The 23672-nt window shown below is 46.9% G+C and overlaps 1 protein-coding gene and 1 long non-coding RNA gene across 19 annotated transcripts in view; both read right to left on the bottom strand.

Moving 5' to 3' along the window:
* Positions 1-1390: 1390 nt before the first annotated feature.
* On the bottom strand, positions 1391-3930 carry LOC120986749. 18 transcript variants are annotated; one of them, XR_005775776.1, is made up of 8 exons: positions 3701-3840; positions 3419-3618; positions 3214-3295; positions 2635-3172; positions 2558-2598; positions 2066-2434; positions 1883-2024; positions 1391-1759 (listed from the first exon to the last, which is right to left on the bottom strand). It is a non-coding gene; the product is annotated as an uncharacterized LOC120986749 (long non-coding RNA). The 18 variants fall into 18 exon arrangements; XR_005775777.1 differs by having other exon boundaries at positions 1391-1778; positions 1984-2024; XR_005775778.1 differs by having other exon boundaries at positions 1883-1983.
* A 981-nt stretch (positions 3931-4911) lies between these two features.
* LOC120986747 (carcinoembryonic antigen-related cell adhesion molecule 5-like) overlaps positions 4912-23672 on the bottom strand; it is a 30351-nt gene continuing 11590 nt past the window's right edge. Inside the window, exons 3-5 of the mRNA XM_040415462.1 lie at positions 10987-11319; positions 6844-6936; positions 4912-5678 (exon numbers count right to left, since the gene is read on the bottom strand). Coding sequence (XP_040271396.1) covers positions 6860-6936; positions 10987-11319 — 410 coding nt within the window. The 3' untranslated portion in view covers positions 4912-5678; positions 6844-6859. The remainder of the gene's footprint in view (positions 5679-6843; positions 6937-10986; positions 11320-23672) is intronic.

The raw sequence follows: 23672 nt of genomic DNA, 5'->3' as shown, positions 1-23672 counted from the left end.
TTTGAAGGTGCAGCATAATTGTAGTGGATTGATGCATCAATACCGCCATTTTGTCACAGTCCAGGCAGAGCCTGCAGGGCATCATGCCACTAATGCCTGAGGGTCAGTTCCGTGTACTCACTTTGCACACGGTTGAAATTTGTATATTTTCTTCGGGGGCGCAGCATAAATGTACGCCATCAATACAGAGATGTTCTCACAGTTCAGGCTGAATGCGGTCAATAGACCTCGCCTTGCTGGCGGTGCCCCTTCTTGCCGTCTGCCTACCTACCATAATGTTCTGCTGCTGCCTGCATCATGCCACTAATGCCACTTTCCAAGCATCACATTCCCCAAAGACACTTTTTTCATTCCATAACACATATCCATGAGACTGTGTGCCCCCGATAAGGGACAATTTTGAAAGCTTTGCAATATGAAAAAGTATGAGAGGTGGCGGCGCGGTGAGATATTAGACACACTGTATGTTACTGCCACCTTACATGCGTTGGCACACAGGAGGGGGGGGGGTAAAAACAAACTAAAAGAGAGATCAAGTTTTCCTAAAAAAACAATCTGAGTCCTAGGAGGCTAGAGGGGTTAAATACCAACTAACTTTCAGGGCAATTGGTGCAACTTTGTTTCAACCCAAACCGATTTAGGTCCAAACCAAACTTTAAAAATAAAAATCTGAACCGGACCCGAAACGACTGGTTGACTCATCTCTAGTCTTAGGCATATAATAGATCTAACATATAGAGATACTGTGGAGGGGATCTAGGATCCAATGTAATTACCTTCTGGACGTAACTTTGGGCCTATAAAATGGGAAAACAGTGGAGGGGGTTGTAATTCAGTGAGTTTTAGAAAGCTCGAAGAATCATTATGTGGGACATCTGCTATGTGGTCAGATGGGGACATATTCTGAAAATGAAGGAGGGAATGAAAGGAGGAGCGGTGAGGATCAAGGCCTTCACTCATGCTTATCTCATGTTCTCCAGCCGTCTCCACAGAAAGCAGACCAGTCTGTGGGGAATTTGCTCAGGAACAGAGGAATGTTCTGCTAAATGACTGTCGGTGACGTAGTCGTGTGTCTAGACAGGTGATGAGCTCAGTCCCCGACCACCTGTAAAACAGTCCGTAGTATCTCGTTTCTAATGTTTAGGACGTTCAGGCCTCTGAAGTGTTTGGCTTGGAGTTTTGGGTCTGACGTTCTTATATAAGAGGTTCTTGTAGATGTCGCCTTAACTATGGTGGCAGGGAATGACGGAGGTGACATTATCTGCAAGTTTGTCTGACCCGAGATGGAAAAACCAGAAGATTGCTTACACCAGTGTTCAACCCTGGACTCTTCCGGGTTCTCTGACTCTTTTGGTTTCTCTCCAGCTTTGACTTATGAATACACTTTTCTGTTTTTATTTTTTATTTCATCTTTAGGAACAAATCATTAAGTTCTGCAGAAAATGCAAATAACAAACAATATTAAAGGGAAGGGGTGAAGGCGAGAGAAGGGAACAAGGTGAACAAGTGTCAGTAGATTCACTGAACAGCAACATCTACATATTAGACATGAAGAGAAACCAAAGGATGCAAGAATGAGATGATAGGTGGCGGTCGCAGCACCTGGATGTATGAGGTGATGTACGGTGTGGAGAACTCCATGTTATTGCTTCCACCTCATGTTATACTAGGTAGAACCTCATGTCAGCGCTTCCACCTCATGTTATACTAGGTAGAACCTCATGTCAGCGATCCCACCTCACGTTATACCAGGTAGACCCTCATGTCAGCGATCCCACCTCACGTTAGACCAGGTAGACCCTCATATTAGTGCTCCCACCTCACCTTATACCAGGTAGAACCTCATGTCAGCGCTCCCACCTCACCTTATACCAGGTAGAACCTCATGTCAGCGCTCCCACCTCACCTTATACCAGGTAGAACCTCATGTCAGCGCTCCCACCTCACCTTATACTAGGTAGACCCTCATGTCAGCGCTCCCACCTCACGTTATACCAGGTAGAACCACATGTCAGCACTTCCACCTCACGTTATGCTAGGTAGAAGCTCATGTCAGCGCTCCCACCTCACATTATACCAGGTAGACCCTCATGTCAGCGCTCCCACCTCACGTTATACCAGGTAGACCCTCATGTCAGCGCTCCCACCTCACGTTATACCAGGTAGACCCTCATGTCAGCGCTCCCACCTCACCTTATACCAGGTAGACCCTCATGTCAGCGCTCCCACCTCACGTTATACCAGGTAGACCCTCATGTCAGCGCTCCCACCTCACGTTATACCAGGTAGACCCTCATGTCTGCGCTTCCACCTCATGTTATACCAGGTAGAACCTCATGTCAGCGCTCCCACCTCACGTTATACCAGGTAGACCCTCATGTCAGCTCTTCCACCTCACGTTATACCAGGTAGAACCTCATGTCAGCGCTCCCACCTCACATTATATCAGGTAGACCCTCTTGTCAGTGCTCCCACCTCACCTTATACCAGGTAGACCCTCATTTCAGCGCTCCCACCTCAACTTATACCAGGTAGAACCTCATATTAGCGCTCCCACCTCACGTTATACCAGGTAGACCCTCATGTCAGCGCTCCCACCTCACACCAGGTAGAACCTCATGTCAGCGCTTCCACCTCACGTTATACCAGGTAGACCCTCATGTCAGCGCTCCCACCTCACGTTATACCAGGTAGACCCTCTTGTCAGCGCTCCCACCTCACGTTATACCAGGTAGAACCTCATGTCAGCGCTCCCACCTCACGTTATACCAGGTAGAACCTCATATTAGCGCTCCCACCTCACGTTATACCAGGTAGAACCTCATGTCAGCGCTCCCACCTCACGTTATACCAGGTAGAACCTCATATTAGCGCTCCCACCTCACGTTATACCAGGTAGAACCTCATATTAGCGCTCCCACCTCACGTTATACCAGGTAGAACCTCATGTCAGCGCTCCCACCTCACGTTATACCAGGTAGAACCTCATATTAGCGCTCCCACCTCACGTTATACCAGGTAGAACCTCATGTCAGCGCTCCCACCTCACGTTATACCAGGTAGAACCTCATATTAGCGCTCCCACCTCACATTATACCAGCTAGAACCTCATGTCAGCGCTCCCACCTCACGTTATACCAGGTAGACCCTCTTGTCAGCGCTCCCACCTCACCTTATACCAGGTAGAACCTCATATTAGTGCTCCCACCTCACGTTATACCAGGTAGAACCTCATGTCAGCGCTCCCACCTCACGTTATACCAGGTAGAACCTCATGTCAGCGCTCCCACCTCACCTTATACCAGGTAGAACCTCATATTAGTGCTCCCACCTCACGTTATACCAGGTAGAACCTCATATTAGTGCTCCCACCTCACGTTATACCAGGTAGAACCTCATATTAGTGCTCCCACCTCACGTTATACCAGGTAGAACCTCATGTCAGCGCTCCCACCTCACACCAGGTAGAACCTCATGTCAGCGCTCCCACCTCACGTTATACCAGGTAGAACCTCATATTAGCGCTCCCACCTCACATTATACCAGCTAGAACCTCATGTCAGCGCTCCCACCTCACCTTATACCAGGTAGACCCTCTTGTCAGCGCTCCCACCTCACCTTATACCAGGTAGAACCTCATATTAGTGCTCCCACCTCACGTTATACCAGGTAGAACCTCATATTAGTGCTCCCACCTCACGTTATACCAGGTAGACCCTCTTGTCAGCGCTCCCACCTCACGTTATACCAGATAGACCATCATGTCAGCTCTCCCACCTCACATTAAACCAGGTAGACCCTCATATTAGTGCTCCCACCTCACATTATACCAGGTAGAACCTCATATTAGTGCTCCCATCTCACGTTATACCAGGGATGTACAGGTGAGGCCCATTTCATCATGACCACCCTCAGAAATGCACAGTTTGTGATAACTATGGTCTTGAGTTCTGTCTTTATTTTCTGCAGAGGAAATGCTGGACCGGCCGCGGCTTCTCCAGTGGGATCAGCATTGAAAGGGTGCAGTCTAATAAGAGACAAGGAAGGGCTGGTCCTGTCCTCACTTGTAGAGATGATCCTTAGATGTTCCTAGATATGACGAGCAGAGCAGACTGACGCAGAGACAGCTTTACTAACTGGCTGTGTCTCTGGTTGTCAGGGCATGCTGGGATTTGTAGTGTTACAGCAGCTGAAGCGCCACATGCTGGAGATCATTGCGCTCTGATAATAAACAGGTTCACAGGTCGATGAAGAAAACGATAGATGTGTGAAGTACCGTAGACAGATGAAGCTGCTCCCCGGCCGCCTCCCTACCGGTGAGAATGCGGCTGCCTGTACCTTTAACCCCTTGGCTACCAGAGGTTTTTTTAGTTTCCATTTTTCTTCCCTATTTTCCGTGAGCCATAACTTTTTTATATTTCCGGTCACATAGCTGTACGAGGGCTTATTTGTTGTGGGACATTTTGTACTTTCTAATGCCACCATTAATTATGGCATAAAATGTAGTGGGAAGCGGGAAAAAATTCCAAATGCGGTGGAATTGGGAAAAAAAAAAAGCGCAATTACTCCGCCGTTTAATGGGTTTTGTTTCCACTACGTTTTGTTTACTGCAAAACTGACCCACACCCTTCATTCTCTGGGTCAGTACGATTACAGCGATACCCCATTGGTATAGGTTTTCATGTCTTTTTATTGATACCATTTTGGAGTGTGCTTGACTTTTTGATCACATTTTATTACTTTTTTTGGATAAGTGAAGCAATGAAAAAAAATTACAAAATCAGCCATTTTGACCCTTTTTTCCGTTACGTCATTCGCCGTTTTGGATTTTTTTTTAATAGTATGGGTGTTTTCAGTCCTGGTGATACCCATGATATTTTTATTTTTTTTGTTATTTAAGTATTTTTTTTTTTTTTATTATACGGAAAGGGGGGGTGATTTAAACTTTTATATTTTTTTACATTTTTTTTTTAAAAAATTCTGATCATTTTGTGGCTCATATATATGAGTTTAATTATTTTTTAAAATTTTGGTTTATCAGGGATTTTATATTTGCCATTTCTCATCCTGGCCTGCCATCTGGTGGCCAAAATAAGAATTGCAGCTTGAACACTTTCCACCTCATCAGCGAGGCTGACCGTGTTCAGCACAAGGACTGATGCCCCATTAGGCGACACGGGACATCGGTAGGAAACCCGGAAGAGTGACCTCACTTGGTCACGGCATCTAAAGCATTTAATTACCGCGATCTGCATTAATGCCGGTCACGGTTATTATCCGCAGGTCTCTGCTGTATGAAACAGCAGAGATCTGCCGGCCATGATGCCCGCTGCACGGGCGAGCGGGCACCATGTTCGCACATCGCTCCAGCGCCGTACATGTACGGCGCTGGTAGCGAAATGGTTAATAGTTGTCAGTGTTGAATAAATTAGTAAATGTCAGAATCCTAGAGCCGTCACGTATGAGAGGAAGCAAGGTGTGGTGAGGAAGAGGTTAATGGAGTGGTCAATGCCCCTGGAGGTGGTGGTCAGGAGACATTGGGATTTGGTGTCTTCTTCCCTCTTCGTTCATTCGGTGGCGGCTTCTCATACTAAATGGCGGAGGATCCGCACCGCTGCCATTGCGCTTTTCCTTCCATTCCTGATCTCATAAACTTAAGTAGAAAATCCCTTCAGCATCTGTTGGATATAAAGAGAGATTAGTGACTCCCAGAACATTTCGAGATGATTCCTGTCTGTGAAGGTCCCTGAACTCTACGTTACAGTCCACTAAGACCTGGTGGAGGGGGGGGCACTGATCGGCTTCTCCATAATCACAGCAATTCCTGCAGCCACCACCAGGGGGAGAGCCTTCACAGCTCCCATTCACTTCAGTAGCTGTATCAGCCGCTGTGGGTTGAGCTCCCTCTAGTGGTGGCTGATGGAGAAGAAATGTTGATGCACTTACAACACGATGGTCCAAACTCCATATTTATGAAGCTGGTGGTCCTGAAGTACTGCATGTAATACATGTTCTTCTACATACGTGTAGATGTGACATCGCACTCCCAGTCCAGTGAGGACTAGAAGCGGAGGAGAATGAAACTCGGAGCTGGAACTAGAGGGCTGCTGACACGTTTATAGGGGTTTTACAAGATTTTTTAGCTGATGGCCTATTCTCTGGATGGGTCACCAGTATGAGATCTGTGGGGGTCCGACGCCCGCAACCCCTGCCGATCAGCATATTGAGAAGGCATTGGCACTCGCAGTAGTTGCCTTGCAGCCATGTGATGTCACCTTCACTGGTCACATAGCCACAGCTCAGCCTCATTGAAGGGAATGGGGCTGAGCTGCGATACCAAGCACGGCCACTATATAACGGATGGCGCTGTGATCGGTGAGCTGAGAGAAGGCCAAGGCACCACTGCAAGCTCCGGTGACTTCTCAGACAGCTGATCGGCAGGGGTCTCGGGGGGTGGACCCATACCCAACAAATAGGGTGTCCACACGAATAGAAGTTGACCACGCAAGTTTCCTTCGAGTGAAATGGATCTTTGATTGTTGGTTGGAGAGCCTCCCTGACGGACAGGACTCTGTCTCATGAGCACCATGGACGTCTCCCAGGTCAGCTAGCATGGACATCGCAGGAGATGCACCCTCAGGACCAGTGAACCAAGAATGTCTAGCATGAGGGTCCAAGTCATCCAGATGCCAAGGTCAAGACACAGCAGAGAGGTCATGGCTTCTCCAGCTCAATGGGGTCTCCAGACCCTGCAGACAGGACCTAGAACTTACCCTAAACCTATCCTAAAATATGGTACCTTCATCATACCCGACACCGGTCTGTGGTCACAGAACTACTTACCTGTCCTCTGCTGGAGTCATAGGTAGCTGATGGAAGAATATAAGAGTAATCCGAAGAGAGGAGCGAATGCAGAGAGAGCAGCACATGAGACACCTGCAAAGGAGAGCGCAGTCATCAGCAGTGTCATCAGAAAGGATTCTAGATTCAGATCTGTAGCGTCTCCCTGGCTCCAGATCTTTGGGGACTACAGTTTACACGTATTACAGATCAGTGGGAAAGTCTTCAGCCGCTCTCGCGGTCCTCACATGTTGTCCTCTCGCTCCTTGTCCCATCAGTTCCCCCATCATCCTGCCCTCAGTCTCCACAACGAGAAAGGGAGAAGGTGAGAAGTCTTTACTTGGCCATCCCTACAGTGAAGCGTGGTGGGGGCAGCATCATGTCTGGAGGAGACCAGGCGCCGCTCATCTCCTGCCCAATACCATCCCTACAGTGAAGAGTGGTGGGGGCAGCATCATGTCTGGGGGAAACCAGGCGCCGCTCATCTCCTGCCCAATACCATCCCTACAGTGAAGCATGGTGGGGGCAGCATCATGTCTGGAGGAGACCAGGCGCCGCTCATCTCCTGCCCACTACCATCCCTACAGTGAAGCATGGTGGGGGCAGCATCATGTCTGGAGGAGACCAGGCGCCGCTCATCTCCTGCCCAATACCATCCCTACAGTGAAGCATAGTGGGGGCAGCATCATGTCTGGAGGAGACCAGGCGCCGCTCATCTCCTGCCCAATACCATCCCTACAGTGAAGCATGGTGGTGGCAGCATCATGTCTGGGGGAAACCAGGCGCCGCTCATCACCTGTCCAATACTATCCCTACAGTGAAGAGTGGTGGTGGCAGCATCATGTCTGGAGGAGACCAGGCGCCGCTTATCACCTGCCCAATACCATCCCTACAGTGAAGCATGGTGGTGGCAGCATCATGTCTGGAGGAGACCAGGCGCCGCTCATCTCCTGCCCAATACCATCCCTACAGTGAAGCATGGTGGGGGCAGCATCATGTCTGGAGGAGACCAGGCGCCGCTCATCTCCTGCCCAATACCATCCCTACAGTGAAGCATGGTGGGGGCAGCATCATGTCTGGAGGAGACCAGGCGCCGCTCATCACCTGCCCAATACCATCCCTACAGTGAAGCATGGTGGGGGCAGCATCATGTCTGGAGGAGACCAGGCGCCGCTCATCTCCTGCCCAATACCATCCCTACAGTGAAGCATGGTGGGGGCAGCATCATGTCTGGAGGAGACCAGGCGCCGCTCATCTCCTGCCCAATACCATCCCTACAGTGAAGCATGGTGGGGGCAGCATCATGTCTGGGGGAAACCAGGCGCCGCTCATCTCCTGCCCAATACCATCCCTACAGTGAAGCATGGTGGGGGCAGCATCATGTCTGGAGGAGACCAGGCGCCGCTCATCTCCTGCCCACTACCATCCCTACAGTGAAGCATGGTGGGGGCAGCATCATGTCTGGAGGAGACCAGGCGCCGCTCATCTCCTGCCCAATACCATCCCTACAGTGAAGCATAGTGGGGGCAGCATCATGTCTGGAGGAGACCAGGCGCCGCTCATCTCCTGCCCAATACCATCCCTACAGTGAAGCATGGTGGTGGCAGCATCATGTCTGGGGGAAACCAGGCGCCGCTCATCACCTGTCCAATACTATCCCTACAGTGAAGAGTGGTGGTGGCAGCATCATGTCTGGAGGAGACCAGGCGCCGCTTATCACCTGCCCAATACCATCCCTACAGTGAAGCATGGTGGTGGCAGCATCATGTCTGGAGGAGACCAGGCGCCGCTCATCTCCTGCCCAATACCATCCCTACAGTGAAGCATGGTGGGGGCAGCATCATGTCTGGAGGAGACCAGGCGCCGCTCATCTCCTGCCCAATACCATCCCTACAGTGAAGCATGGTGGGGGCAGCATCATGTCTGGAGGAGACCAGGCGCCGCTCATCACCTGCCCAATACCATCCCTACAGTGAAGCATGGTGGGGGCAGCATCATGTCTGGAGGAGACCAGGCGCCGCTCATCTCCTGCCCAATACCATCCCTACAGTGAAGCATGGTGGGGGCAGCATCATGTCTGGAGGAGACCAGGCGCCGCTCATCACCTGCCCAATACCATCCCTACAGTGAAGCATGGTGGTGGCAGCATCATGTCTGGGGGAAACCAGGCGCCGCTCATCACCTGCCCAATACCATCCCTACAGTGAAGCATGGTGGTGGCAGCATCATGTCTGGAGGAGACCAGGCGCCGCTCATCACCTGCCCAATACCATCCCTACAGTGAAGCATGGTGGTGGCAGCATCATGTCTGGAGGACACCAGGCGCCGCTCATCACCTGTCCAATACCATCCCTACAGTGAAGCATGGTGGGGGCAGCATCATGTCTGGAGGAGACCAGGCGCCGCTCATCACCTGCCCAATACCATCCCTACAGTGAAGCGTGGTGGGGGCAGAGTCATGTCTGGGGGGACAGGGAGACCGGTCAGGGTGGAGGGAAAGCTGAATGGAGCAAGGTCCAGAGATCTTCTCAATGAGAACCTGCTCCAGAGATCTGGACCTCAGACTGGGCAGAAGGTTCTCCTTCCAACAAGACAATGGCCCTAATAATCACACGGCCGGGACACCACAGGAGCGGCTGAGGGACGACTCTGGGAATGTCCTTGAGGGGCCACAGCCCTGAGCCCAATGGAACATCTCTGGAGACCTGAAGAGGGCTGTCCACCGACGGCCCTCATCTAACCGGACAGAGCTGGAGAGGATCTACAGGGAAGAATGGACCAAACCTTGTGGCCTCCTCTCCAAGAAGACTGGAGGCTGGAATCAGTCCTGTGTAAAGGGGCTGAAGACTTTCTGAATGCACTGTATGGTTTATATCAAATATCGCCATACAGCCCTCGCACGCGGCCCCATACAGCCCTCGCACGCGGCCCCATACAGCCCTCGCACGCGGCCCCATACAGCCCTCGCACGCGGCCCCATACAGCCCTCGCACGCGGCCCCATACAGCCCTCGCACGCGGCCCCATACAGCCCTCGCACGCGGCCCCATACAGCCCTCGCACGCGGCCCCATACAGCCCTCGCACGCGGCCCCATACAGCCCTCGCACGCGGCACTCTCATACTGTCACGGATCTAGTAGGGGAGAACACCAAAAGACAACAAGAAGATGAAAGACACTAGGCCTCACCGCTAGGGAAGGAAAAGGGGTCACCACCTATAAAACCCTGCTCCTGACCCTAACTCCTATCCGTATAGGCAGCTCTCGATGGTAGAGATGCCCATACACAGGAACCTGGAAAACACTGGTGGCCCTCGGATGCCCTAAAGGTAATGACAGGGCAGAGAAAACCCATTCCTTCCCTGGGTCTCGCTTAGACCTTGTAAATAACCGGGGGGGGGGGGGGATACAAAACACAACAAGCGGAACACTTAACTTCAGAGGATGATGGACGGACAGGACTTCACCATGAACCTCACTCCAGCTCCTCCAAAACCAAATGAAGCTATCCAGAGCAAGGCGGGATGGGTGGAGTCAGGCGACATCGGGGGAGGGAGAGGTCACATGATCCACAGCTGAACAGGAGGTGGGGACCTACCAGCAACACACAAAGTGCAACCGAAAGAGGCCGTCACCGATGTGACGCATACACCGCCATACCGCACTCGCATACACCGCCATACCGCACACACCGCCATACCGCACTCGCACACACCGCCATACCGCACTCGCACACACCGCCATACCGCACTCGCACACACCGCACTCGCACACACCGCCATACCGCACTCGCACACACCGCCATACCGCACTCGCACACACCGCCATACCGCACTCGCACACACCGCCATACCGCACTCGCACACACCGCCATACCGCACTCGCACACACCGCCATACCGCACTCGCACACACCGCCATACCGCACTCGCACACACCGCCATACCGCACTCGCACACACCGCCATACAGTGGTCAAGTAACTAAAAGTGTCAGTCAAATTCACAAGCCCCATGTGGCGCTCGCCTCCGTTAAGATGGGCGATAGGACCCGTAGGACCACGCAATTCTAGGGCCACCCCTCCCCTGTACTTCTGGCCTAGTTGTGGGTGGCCATTACCTGAGCCTAGAAGGTGTCCCTTGTACTTACCACTTACAGTCACTTCGCCATCTTGCAGAGTGACGCTGGTCTGTATTTGGACGGTGTAGTCACCATAAAATTCCTTCCGAAAATCCTGAATCACCAGTGAACCGTTGGGCCGGCCGCTGGCCTCGGAGAAGAACTTCTCTCCAGGGATGTCCCTACTGCCGAGATGGGACAGGATCTGCTCCGTGGCGCTCGTGCTCAGACCTTTGTACCAAGTTGCAAAATGGATCGTTCCCTGAACGCCAAAGACGCTGAGGGTGACGAGGTCTCCAGCTTTAGGCGTCGGAGGAATCACTTTAATGGTGAGTCTAGTGCTGGCGTCTATACAGGAGAGAACTGTGGGAGGGTAAAGCAGAGGATCAGTATATACTGCTCACTATATATATGTATCTATACAGGAGAGAACTGGGGTAGGTAAAGCAGAGGATCAGTATATACTGCTCACTATATATATGTATCTATACAGGAGAGAACTGGAGGAGGTAAAGCAGAGGATCAGTATATACTGCTCACTATATATATGTGTCTATACAGGAGAGAACTGGGGGGGGGTAAATCAGAGGATCAGTATATACTGCTCACTATATATATGTATCTATACAGGAGAGAACTGGAGGAGGTAAAGCAGAGGATCAGTATATACTGCTCACTATATATATGTATCTATACAGGAGAGAACTGGAGGAGGTAAAGCAGAGGATCAGTATATACTGCTCACTATATATATGTATCTATACAGGAGAGAACTGGGGGGAGGTAAAGCAGAGGATCAGTATATACTGCTCACTATATATATGTATCTATACAGGAGAGAACTGGGGGGGGGTAAAGCAGAGGATCAGTATATACTGCTCACTATATATATGTATCTATACAGGAGAGAACTGGAGGAGGTAAAGCAGAGGATCAGTATATACTGCTCACTATATATATGTATCTATACAGGAGAGAACTGGGGGAGGGTAAAGCAGAGGATCAGTATATACTGCTCACTATATATATGTATCTATACAGGAGTGAACTGGAGGAGGTAAAGCAGAGGATCAGTATATACTGCTCACTATATATATGTATCTATACAGGAGAGAACTGGAGGAGGTAAAGCAGAGGATCAGTATATACTGCTCACTATATATATGTATCTATACAGGAGAGAACTGGAGGAGGTAAAGCAGAGGATCAGTATATACTGCTCACTATATATATGTATCTATACAGGAGAGAACTGGAGGAGGTAAAGCAGAGGATCAGTATATACTGCTCACTATATATATGTATCTATACAGGAGAGAACTGGAGGAGGTAAAGCAGAGGATCAGTATATACTGCTCACTATATATATGTATCTATACAGGAGAGAACTGGGGGGGTAAAGCAGAGGATCAGTATATACTGCTCACTATATATATGTATCTATACAGGAGAGAACTGGGGGGGTAAAGCAGAGGATCAGTATATACTGCTCTATATATATATGTATCTATACAGGAGAGAACTGGAGGAGGTAAAGCAGAGGATCAGTATATACTGCTCACTATATATATGTATACAGGAGAGAACTGGGGAGGTAAAGCAGAGGATCAGTATATACTGCTCACTATATACATGTATCTATACAGGAGAGAACTGGAGGAGATAAAGCAGAGGATCAGTATATACTGCTCACTATATACATGTATCTATACAGGAGAGAACTGGAGGAGGTAAAGCAGAGGATCAGTATATACTGCTCACTATATATATATGTATCTATACAGGAGAGAACTGGAGGAGGTAAAGCAGAGGATCAGTATATACTGCTCACTATATATATGTATCTATACAGGAGAGAACTGGGGGAGGTAAAGCAGAGGATCAGTATATACTGCTCACTATATATATATGTATCTATACAGGAGAGAACTGGAGGAGGTAAAGCAGAGGATCAGTATATACTGCTCACTATATATATGTATCTATACAGGAGAGAACTGGAGGAGGTAAAGCAGAGGATCAGTATATACTGCTCACTATATATATATGTATCTATACAGGAGAGAACTGGGGGAGGTAAAGCAGAGGATCAGTATATACTGCTCACTATATATATATGTATCTATACAGGAGAGAACTGGAGGAGGTAAAGCAGAGGATCAGTATATACTGCTCACTATATATATGTATCTATACAGGAGAGAACTGGGGGGGGTAAAGCAGAGGATCAGTATATACTGCTCACTATATATATGTATCTATACAGGAGAGAACTGGGGGAGGGAAAGCAGAGGATCAGTATATACTGCTTACTATATATCTGTATCTATACAGGAGAGAACTGGGGGGAGGTAAAGCAGAGGATCAGTATATACTGCTCACTATATATCTGTATCTATACAGGAGAGAACTGGGGGGGGGTAAAGCAGAGGATCAGTATATACTGCTCACTATATATATGTATCTATACAGGAGAGAACTGGAGGAGGTAAAGCAGAGGATCAGTATATACTGCTCACTATATATCTGTATCTATACAGGTGAGAACTGGAGGAGGTAAAGCAGAGGATCAGTATATACTGCTTACTATATATATGTATCTATACAGGAGAGAACTGGGGGAGGTAAAGCAGAGGATCAGTATATACTGCTTACTATATATATGTATCTATACAGGAGAGAACTGGGGGAGGTAAAGCAGAGGATCAGTATATACTGCTCACTATATATATGTATCTATACAGGAGAGAACTGGAGGAGGTAAAGCAGAGGATCAGTATATACTGCTCACTATATATATGTATCTATACAGGAGAGAACTGGAGGAGGTAAAGCAGAGGATCAGTATATACTGCTCACTATATATCTGTATCTATACAGGAGAGAACTGGAGGAGGTAAAGCAGAGGATCAGTATATACTGCTGACTATATATATGTATCTATACAGGAGAGAACTGGGGGAGGTAAAGCAGAGGATCAGTATATACTGCTCACTATATATATATGTATCTATACAGGAGAGAACTGGAGGAGGTAAAGCAGAGGATCAGTATATACTGCTCACTATATATATATGTATCTATACAGGAGAGAACTGGGGGAGGTAAAGCAGAGGATCAGTATATACTGCTCACTATATATATATATATCTATACAGGAGAGAACTGTGGGAGGGTAAAGCAGAGGATCAGTATATACTGCTGACTATATATATATATCTATACAGGAGAGAACTGTGGGAGGGTAAAGCAGAGGATCAGTATATACTGCTCACTATATACATGTATCTATACAGGAGAGAACTGGAGGAGGTAAAGCAGAGGATCAGTATATACTGCTCACTATATATATGTATCTATACAGGGAAGAACTGTGGGAGGGTAAAGCAGAGGATCAGTATATACTGCTCACTATATATATATATATATATATATATACAGGAGAGAACTGTGGGAGGGTAAAGCAGAGGATCAGTATATACTGCTCACTATATACATGTATCTATACAGGAGAGAACTGGAGGAGGTAAAGCAGAGGATCAGTATATACTGCTCACTATATATATATGTATCTATACAGGAGAGAACTGGGGGGGTAAAGCAGAGGATCAGTATATACTGCTCACTATATACATGTATCTATACAGGAGAGAACTGGAGGAGGTAAAGCAGAGGATCAGTATATACTGCTCACTATATACATGTATCTATACAGGAGAGAACTGGAGGAGGTAAAGCAGAGGATCAGTATATACTGCTCACTATATATATATGTATCTATACAGGAGAGAACTGGGGGGGTAAAGCAGAGGATCAGTATATACTGCTCACTATATATATATGTATCTATACAGGAGAGAACTGGGGGGGTAAAGCAGAGGATCAGTATATACTGCTCACTATATATATGTATCTATACAGGAGAGAACTGTGGGAGGGTAAAGCAGAGGATCAGTATATACTGCTCACTATATACATGTATCTATACAGGAGAGAACTGGAGGAGGTAAAGCAGAGGATCAGTATATACTGCTCACTATATATATATGTATCTATACAGGAGAGAACTGGGGGGGTAAAGCAGAGGATCAGTATATACTGCTCACTATATATATATGTATCTATACAGGAGAGAACTGGGGGGGTAAAGCAGAGGATCAGTATATACTGCTCACTATATATATGTATCTATACAGGAGAGAACTGGGGGGGGGGTAAAGCAGAGGATCAGTATATACTGCTGACTATATATATGTATCTATACAGGAGAGAACTGGAGGAGGTAAAGCAGAGGATCAGTATATACTGCTCACTATATATATATGTATCTATACAGGAGAGAACTGGAGGAGGTAAAGCAGAGGATCAGTATATACTGCTCACTATATATATGTATCTATACAGGAGAGAACTGGAGGAGGTAAAGCAGAGGATCAGTATATACTGCTCACTATATATATGTATCTATACAGGAGAGAACTGGGGGGGTAAAGCAGAGGATCAGTATATACTGCTCACTATATATATGTATCTATACAGGAGAGAACTGGGGGAGGTAAAGCAGAGGATCAGTATATACTGCTTACTATATATCTGTATCTATACAGGAGAGAACTGGAGGAGGTAAAGCAGAGGATCAGTATATACTGCTCACTATATATATGTATCTATACAGGAGAGAACTGGGGGGGGTAAAGCAGAGGATCAGTATATACTGCTCACTATATATATATGTATCTATACAGGAGTGAACTGGAGGAGGTAAAGCAGAGGATCAGTATATACTGCTCACTATATATATGTATCTATACAGGAGAGAACTGGAGGAGGTAAAGCAGAGGATCAGTATATACTGCTCACTATATATATGTATCTATACAGGAGAGAACTGGAGGAGGTAAAGCAGAGGATCAGTATATACTGCTCACTATATATATGTATCTATACAGGAGAGAACTGGGGGGGGTAAAGCAGAGGATCAGTATATACTGCTCACTATATATATATATCTATACAGGAGAGAACTGGAGGAGGTAAAGCAGAGGATCAGTATATACTGCTCACTATATATATATGTATCTATACAGGAGAGAACTGGAGGAGGTAAAGCAGAGGATCAGTATATACTGCTCACTATATATATGTATCTATACAGGAGAGAACTGGGGAGGTAAAGCAGAGGATCAGTATATACTGCTCACTATATATATATGTATCTATACAGGAGAGAACTGGAGGAGGTAAAGCAGAGGATCAGTATATACTGCTCACTATATATATGTATCTATACAGGAGAGAACTGGAGGAGGTAAAGCAGAGGATCAGTATATACTGCTCACTATATATATGTATCTATACAGGAGAGAACTGGGGGAGGTAAAGCAGAGGATCAGTATATACTGCTCACTATATATATGTATCTATACAGGAGAGAACTGGGGGAGGTAAAGCAGAGGATCAGTATATACTGCTCACTATATATATGTATCTATACAGGAGAGAACTGGGGGGAGGTAAAGCAGAGGATCAGTATATACTGCTCACTATATATATGTATCTATACAGGAGAGAACTGGGGGGGGGGTAAAGCAGAGGATCAGTATATACTGCTCACTATATATATGTATCTATACAGGAGAGAACTGGGGGGGTAAAGCAGAGGATCAGTATATACTGCTCACTATATATATGTATCTATACAGGAGAGAACTGGAGGAGGTAAAGCAGAGGATCAGTATATACTGCTCACTATATATATATATATCTATACAGGAGAGAACTGTGGGGGTAAAGCAGAGGATCAGTATATACTGCTCACTATATATATGTATCTATACAGGAGAGAACTGGGGGAGGTAAAGCAGAGGATCAGTATATACTGCTCACTATATATATGTATCTATACAGGAGAGAACTGGAGGAGGTAAAGCAGAGGATCAGTATATACTGCTGACTATATATATGTATCTATACAGGAGAGAACTGGGGGAGGTAAAGCAGAGGATCAGTATATACTGCTCACTATATATATGTATCTATACAGGAGAGAACTGGGGGAGGTAAAGCAGAGGATCAGTATATACTGCTCACTATATATATATATGTATCTATACAGGAGAGAACTGGAGGAGGTAAAGCAGAGGATCAGTATATACTGCTCACTATATATATGTATCTATACAGGAGAGAACTGGAGGAGGTAAAGCAGAGGATCAGTATATACTGCTCACTATATATATGTATCTATACAGGAGAGAACTGGGGGAGGGAAAGCAGAGGATCAGTATATACTGCTTACTATATATCTGTATCTATACAGGAGAGAACTGGGGGGGGGGTAAAGCAGAGGATCAGTATATACTGCTCACTATATATATGTATCTATACAGGTGAGAACTGGAGGAGGTAAAGCAGAGGATCAGTATATACTGCTTACTATATATATGTATCTATACAGGAGAGAACTGGGGGAGGTAAAGCAGAGGATCAGTATATACTGCTTACTATATATATGTATCTATACAGGAGAGAACTGGGGGAGGTAAAGCAGAGGATCAGTATATACTGCTCACTATATATATGTATCTATACAGGAGAGAACTGGAGGAGGTAAAGCAGAGGATCAGTATATACTGCTCACTATATATATGTGTCTATACAGGAGAGAACTGGGGGGGGGGGTAAAGCAGAGGATCAGTATATACTGCTTACTATATATATGTATCTATACAGGAGAGAACTGGAGGAGGTAAAGCAGAGGATCAGTATATACTGCTCACTATATATATATGTATCTATACAGGAGAGAACTGGAGGAGGTAAAGCAGAGGATCAGTATATACTGCTCACTATATATATGTATCTATACAGGAGAGAACTGGAGGAGGTAAAGCAGAGGATCAGTATATACTGCTCACTATATATATGTATCTATACAGGAGAGAACTGGAGGAGGTAAAGCAGAGGATCAGTATATACTGCTCACTATATATATATGTATCTATACAGGAGAGAACTGGGGGAGGTAAAGCAGAGGATCAGTATATACTGCTCACTATATATATGTATCTATACAGGGAAGAACTGTGGGAGGGTAAAGCAGAGGATCAGTATATACTGCTCACTATATATATATATATCTATACAGGAGAGAACTGTGGGAGGGTAAAGCAGAGGATCAGTATATACTGCTGACTATATATATATATCTATACAGGAGAGAACTGTGGGAGGGTAAAGCAGAGGATCAGTATATACTGCTCACTATATACATGTATCTATACAGGAGAGAACTGGAGGAGGTAAAGCAGAGGATCAGTATATACTGCTCACTATATATATGTATCTATACAGGGAAGAACTGTGGGAGGGTAAAGCAGAGGATCAGTATATACTGCTCACTATATATATATATATATATCTATACAGGAGAGAACTGTGGGAGGGTAAAGCAGAGGATCAGTATATACTGCTCACTATATACATGTATCTATACAGGAGAGAACTGGAGGAGGTAAAGCAGAGGATCAGTATATACTGCTCACTATATATATATGTATCTATACAGGAGAGAACTGGGGGGGTAAAGCAGAGGATCAGTATATACTGCTCACTATATATATGTATCTATACAGGAGAGAACTGGGGGGGGGGTAAAGCAGAGGATCAGTATATACTGCTGACTATATATATGTATCTATACAGGAGAGAACTGGAGGAGGTAAAGCAGAGGATCAGTATATACTGCTCACTATATATATGTATCTATACAGGAGAGAACTGGAGGAGGTAAAGCAGAGGATCAGTATATACTGCTCACTATATATATGTATCTATACAGGAGAGAACTGGAGGAGGTAAAGCAGAGGATCAGTATATACTGCTCACTATATATATGTATCTATACAGGAGAGAACTGGAGGAGGTAAAGCAGAGGATCAGTATATACTGCTCACTATATATATGTATCTATACAGGAGAGAACTGGGGGGGTAAAGCAGAGGATCAGTATATACTGCTCACTATATATATGTATCTATACAGGAGAGAACTGGGGGAGGTAAAGCAGAGGATCAGTATATACTGCTCACTATATATATATGTATCTATACAGGAGAGAACTGGAGGAGGTAAAGCAGAGGATCAGTATATACTGCTCACTATATATATGTATCTATACAGGAGTGAACTGGAGGAGGTAAAGCAGAGGATCAGTATATACTGCTCACTATATATATGTATCTATACAGGAGAGAACTGGAGGAGGTAAAGCAGAGGATCAGTATATACTGCTCACTATATATATGTATCTATACAGGAGTGAACTGGAGGAGGTAAAGCAGAGGATCAGTATATACTGCTCACTATATATATGTATCTATACAGGAGAGAACTGGAGGAGGTAAAGCAGAGGATCAGTATATACTGCTCACTATATATATATATATGTATCTATACAGGAGAGAACTGGAGGAGGTAAAGCAGAGGATCAGTATATACTGCTCACTATATATATGTATCTATACAGGAGAGAACTGGGGAGGTAAAGCAGAGGATCAGTATATACTGCTCACTATATATATGTATCTATACAGGAGAGAACTGGGGGAGGTAAAGCAGAGGATCAGTATATACTGCTCACTATATATATGTATCTATACAGGAGAGAACTGGGGGGAGGTAAAGCAGAGGATCAGTATATACTGCTCACTATATATATGTATCTATACAGGAGAGAACTGGAGGAGGTAAAGCAGAGGATCAGTATATACTGCTCACTATATATATGTATCTATACAGGAGAGAACTGGGGGAGGTAAAGCAGAGGATCAGTATATACTGCTCACTATATATATGTATCTATACAGGAGAGAACTGGGGGAGGTAAAGCAGAGGATCAGTATATACTGCTCACTATATATATGTATCTATACAGGAGAGAACTGGAGGAGGTAAAGCAGAGGATCAGTATATACTGCTCACTATATATATGTATCTATACAGGAGAGAACTGGGGGGGGGGTAAAGCAGAGGATCAGTATATACTGCTCACTATATATATGTATCTATACAGGAGAGAACTGGGGGGGTAAAGCAGAGGATCAGTATATACTGCTCACTATATATATGTATCTATACAGGAGAGAACTGGAGGAGGTAAAGCAGAGGATCAGTATATACTGCTCACTATATATATGTATCTATACAGGAGAGAACTGGAGGAGGTAAAGCAGAGGATCAGTATATACTGCTCACTATATATATGTATCTATACAGGAGAGAACTGGGGGAGGTAAAGCAGAGGATCAGTATATACCGTATACAGCTGCAGGACGCACACTGCTCACTATATATGTTATGTCAGCACAGTGTGTGGCACTGTTATGAAAGCACTGTGTAGGACACCGATATGGCGGCACTGTTATGGAAGCACTGTGTAGGACACCGATATGGCGGCACTGTTATGGAAGCACTGTGTAGGACACCGATATGGCGGCACTGTTATGGAAGCACTGTGTATGACACTGACATGGTGGCTCTGTTATGGAAGCACTGTGTAGGAAACCGATATGGCGGCACTGTTATGGAAGCACTGTGTAGGACACCGATATGGCGGCACTGTTATGGAAGCACTGTGTAGGACACCGATATGGCGGCACTGTTATGGAAGCACTGTGTAGGACACCGATATGGCGGCACTGTTATGGAAGCACTGTGTATGACACTGACATGGTGGCTCTGTTATGGAAGCACTGTGTAGGACACCGATATGGCGGCACTGTTATGGAAGCACTGTGTATGACACTGATATGGCGGCACTTATGGAAGCACTGTGTATGACACTGATATGGTGGCTCTGTTATGGAAGCACTGTGTAGGACACCGATATGGCGGCACTGTTATGGAAGCACTGTGTATGATACAGATATGGCGGCACTGTTATGGAAGCACTTTGTAGGATACAGATATGGCGGCACTGTTATGGAAGCACTTTGTAGGACACAGATATGGCGGCACTGTTATGGAAGCACTGTGTATGACACTGATATGGCGGCACTGTTATGGAAGCACTGTGTAGGACACCGATATGGCGGCACTGTTATGGAAGCACTGTGTAGGACACCGATATGGCGGCACTGTTATGGAAGCACTGTGTAGGACACCGATATGGCGGCACTGTTATGGAAGCACTGTGTAGGACACCGATATGGCGGCACTGTTATGGAAGCACTGTGTAGGACACCGATATGGCGGCACTGTTATGGAAGCACTGTGTAGGACACCGATATGGCGGCACTGTTATGGAAGCACTGTGTAGGACACCGATATGGCGGCACTGTTATGGAAGCACTGTGTAGGACACCGATATGGCGGCACTGTTATGGAAGCACTGTGTAGGACACAGATATGGCGGCACTGTTATGGACTGAGGTGTCCGTCACGGGAGTTGTTCTTTCATACAGCAGTCAGTCGATCCAGATGGAGCTCAACTCTTATTTGTAATCCAATCCAAGAGGATATCTCAGGGGACGGCCTCAAAACATCTCCCGGACCAGACAATCCTCACACATGGTCCCAGGATCTGGCCTCAACTTAGATCCTGACCCTCCCTATACAAAACAGCAACTAACAACTACCACACCCAACTTCTTCACTTTGTATTCTCATCATTCCACCAAATCCATTGGTAGGTGGGGGTGGGGACAGCATCTTCTGAATAGTCCATGCTGTTCTGTCTCCCCCACCACATTCCAAGGTGATCTGAAGTGGTCGACAGCCCTGAATGTCTGTAATCTACATGACTGAGGGTCTGAAGGTCCATGGCTGATAAGGAGGATGGAGGTTATACATGATGATGAGATATAAGCCGGACACGAGGCCAGTAAGTGAGCTGGCCATCTGACTTGTAGTCCATACGGATCCACTTGCTTTAGTTATAACCGTCCATTATCTGTATAGTCCATGGTTCAGTCATGTCCTGGGGTAGATCACGGTCTGGAAATATCATCGTAAAGAACCAGGAATCTCGGAGTGCGCTCCCTCCGGATCGTCCGACCGTTGTATGAAGGAAACTCAACGCGACGCTCTGTGACAACCTGGTGGCAGCGGTGGGACACAGCAAGGCTCATCAGACAGAAGACAGAGGATTCAGAGGGAGACTATAGACAAAGCAGTTACAATCTACAAGGAGATAATGCATCGGACCTAAGGCGACAGAGGAAGACGACCTCTGGACTTGGGACCTGGCTCTGCAAGACGGCAGACATACGGAAGTTATTGTGCAAGCCAAGGAGATCTACGAAGAGTCAGAGGCCATAGTGGAGGATGAGCACTGGGTCTGGGATTCGGCTCTGGCACCAGCAGAGACAGAGGTGCCCCATGTATTTCATTTACCACTATGTCCATCGTCCTGGGCCTTCTGCCATACCCCCCGCTGTCTGACCTGTCATATCCCCAGCATCTCCTGCCTCTGTCTCCTCCAGATGTGGAAGGTGTGTGCCTGCCAGACACATCCTCCGTGCACTATCCCATGCTGGTGTCCCCCCACTGGGGCGCGTGCCCGCTGCTTCCTGCCTCCCAGCACGGCCCCTGGGCGGATAGCAGCTTCCTCTTCCAGTAATAGTTACTATCAGTAATAGCAAAGGGTGTTCTGTTCTGACCATTCTGTTTGCTTGCCACCTGCATCGACTACTGGACCTGTCTGACCCCGAGCCTGTCCGATCCTCTGAACCACGCTACTATCCGATACCGGCTTCTGACCTCTGGCTTGTCTCTGCCATTACTCCAGTCTTCTCTGCAGTACCACTTATCACCACCGTGTCTGCTATCGGACTCAGTTCACACTGACTGCGGTTCTATTGGAGCAGTACCGGTTTCCTGACTCCGCTGTCGGCCATAGTATCTAATCCTGTAGGTAGTGGTACAGATTCTCTCTTGCTGTGGCTGCCGTCCCTTGGTTGATACAGAGAATCCACCCTCTCTGGTTGACCAGTGGGGGTCTGATCCCCTCTACAGTGTGCATTGTAACGCACTGCCTGCCAGGGTCACACAGCCTGCGGGCCGGGTCTCCTCTGTAGCTGGCAGGCTCCGCTGCTCGTGGAAGGCATCAAGCTGCCATACCAGCCAGTGGGTCTGTCACCGCAGCGCGGGGACCTGATGGGGTTGGAGAGGAAGCCCCTCCCTCCGCAAATTCCATGCATGCCACAGTCAGCATTGACCGCAGCATACAAGGAGTTAATGCACCAGCATCGGTATATTCACCGATTCCGGCAGATGCAGCAGGGGCTCATTGTCAGGAACATCTGGGCCCTGCGGCTGATCGAGATGACGCTGTTTCTGCGCCCACCTGATCAGCGCTCTGTCGGGAAGTCACTTCCTGCTGCGCTGTACATGTATGGCGGCTGTCAGGAAGGGGTTAATGATGTAACAGGGAAAGCCGGGGACATTTGCAAACAAAGTACCAAAGGGTATGAAGTGCAGGGTCAACGATGGATAACGACGAATAAATGTGACTGTGACGCTGCGATCAGAAGATCACCCCGACGTTCAGAGCATACAGCTGGACGTGAAATGCGCGGCCACATTCACATCTGCATCATAGGATCTGAAAAACGGAGGAAAACGGTTCAGTTTTGTCCCCGTTCATTGTCAATGGGGACAAAACTGAGCGGAACGGAGTTCATCAGAATGCATTCCCTTCCGTTGCGTTCCCATGC

The sequence above is a fragment of the Bufo bufo genome, chromosome 1 (assembly GCF_905171765.1).
Source record: "Bufo bufo chromosome 1, aBufBuf1.1, whole genome shotgun sequence".
Lineage (NCBI taxonomy): Eukaryota > Metazoa > Chordata > Amphibia > Anura > Bufonidae > Bufo > Bufo bufo.
This window is presented reverse-complemented; position numbering and strand designations above follow the sequence as displayed.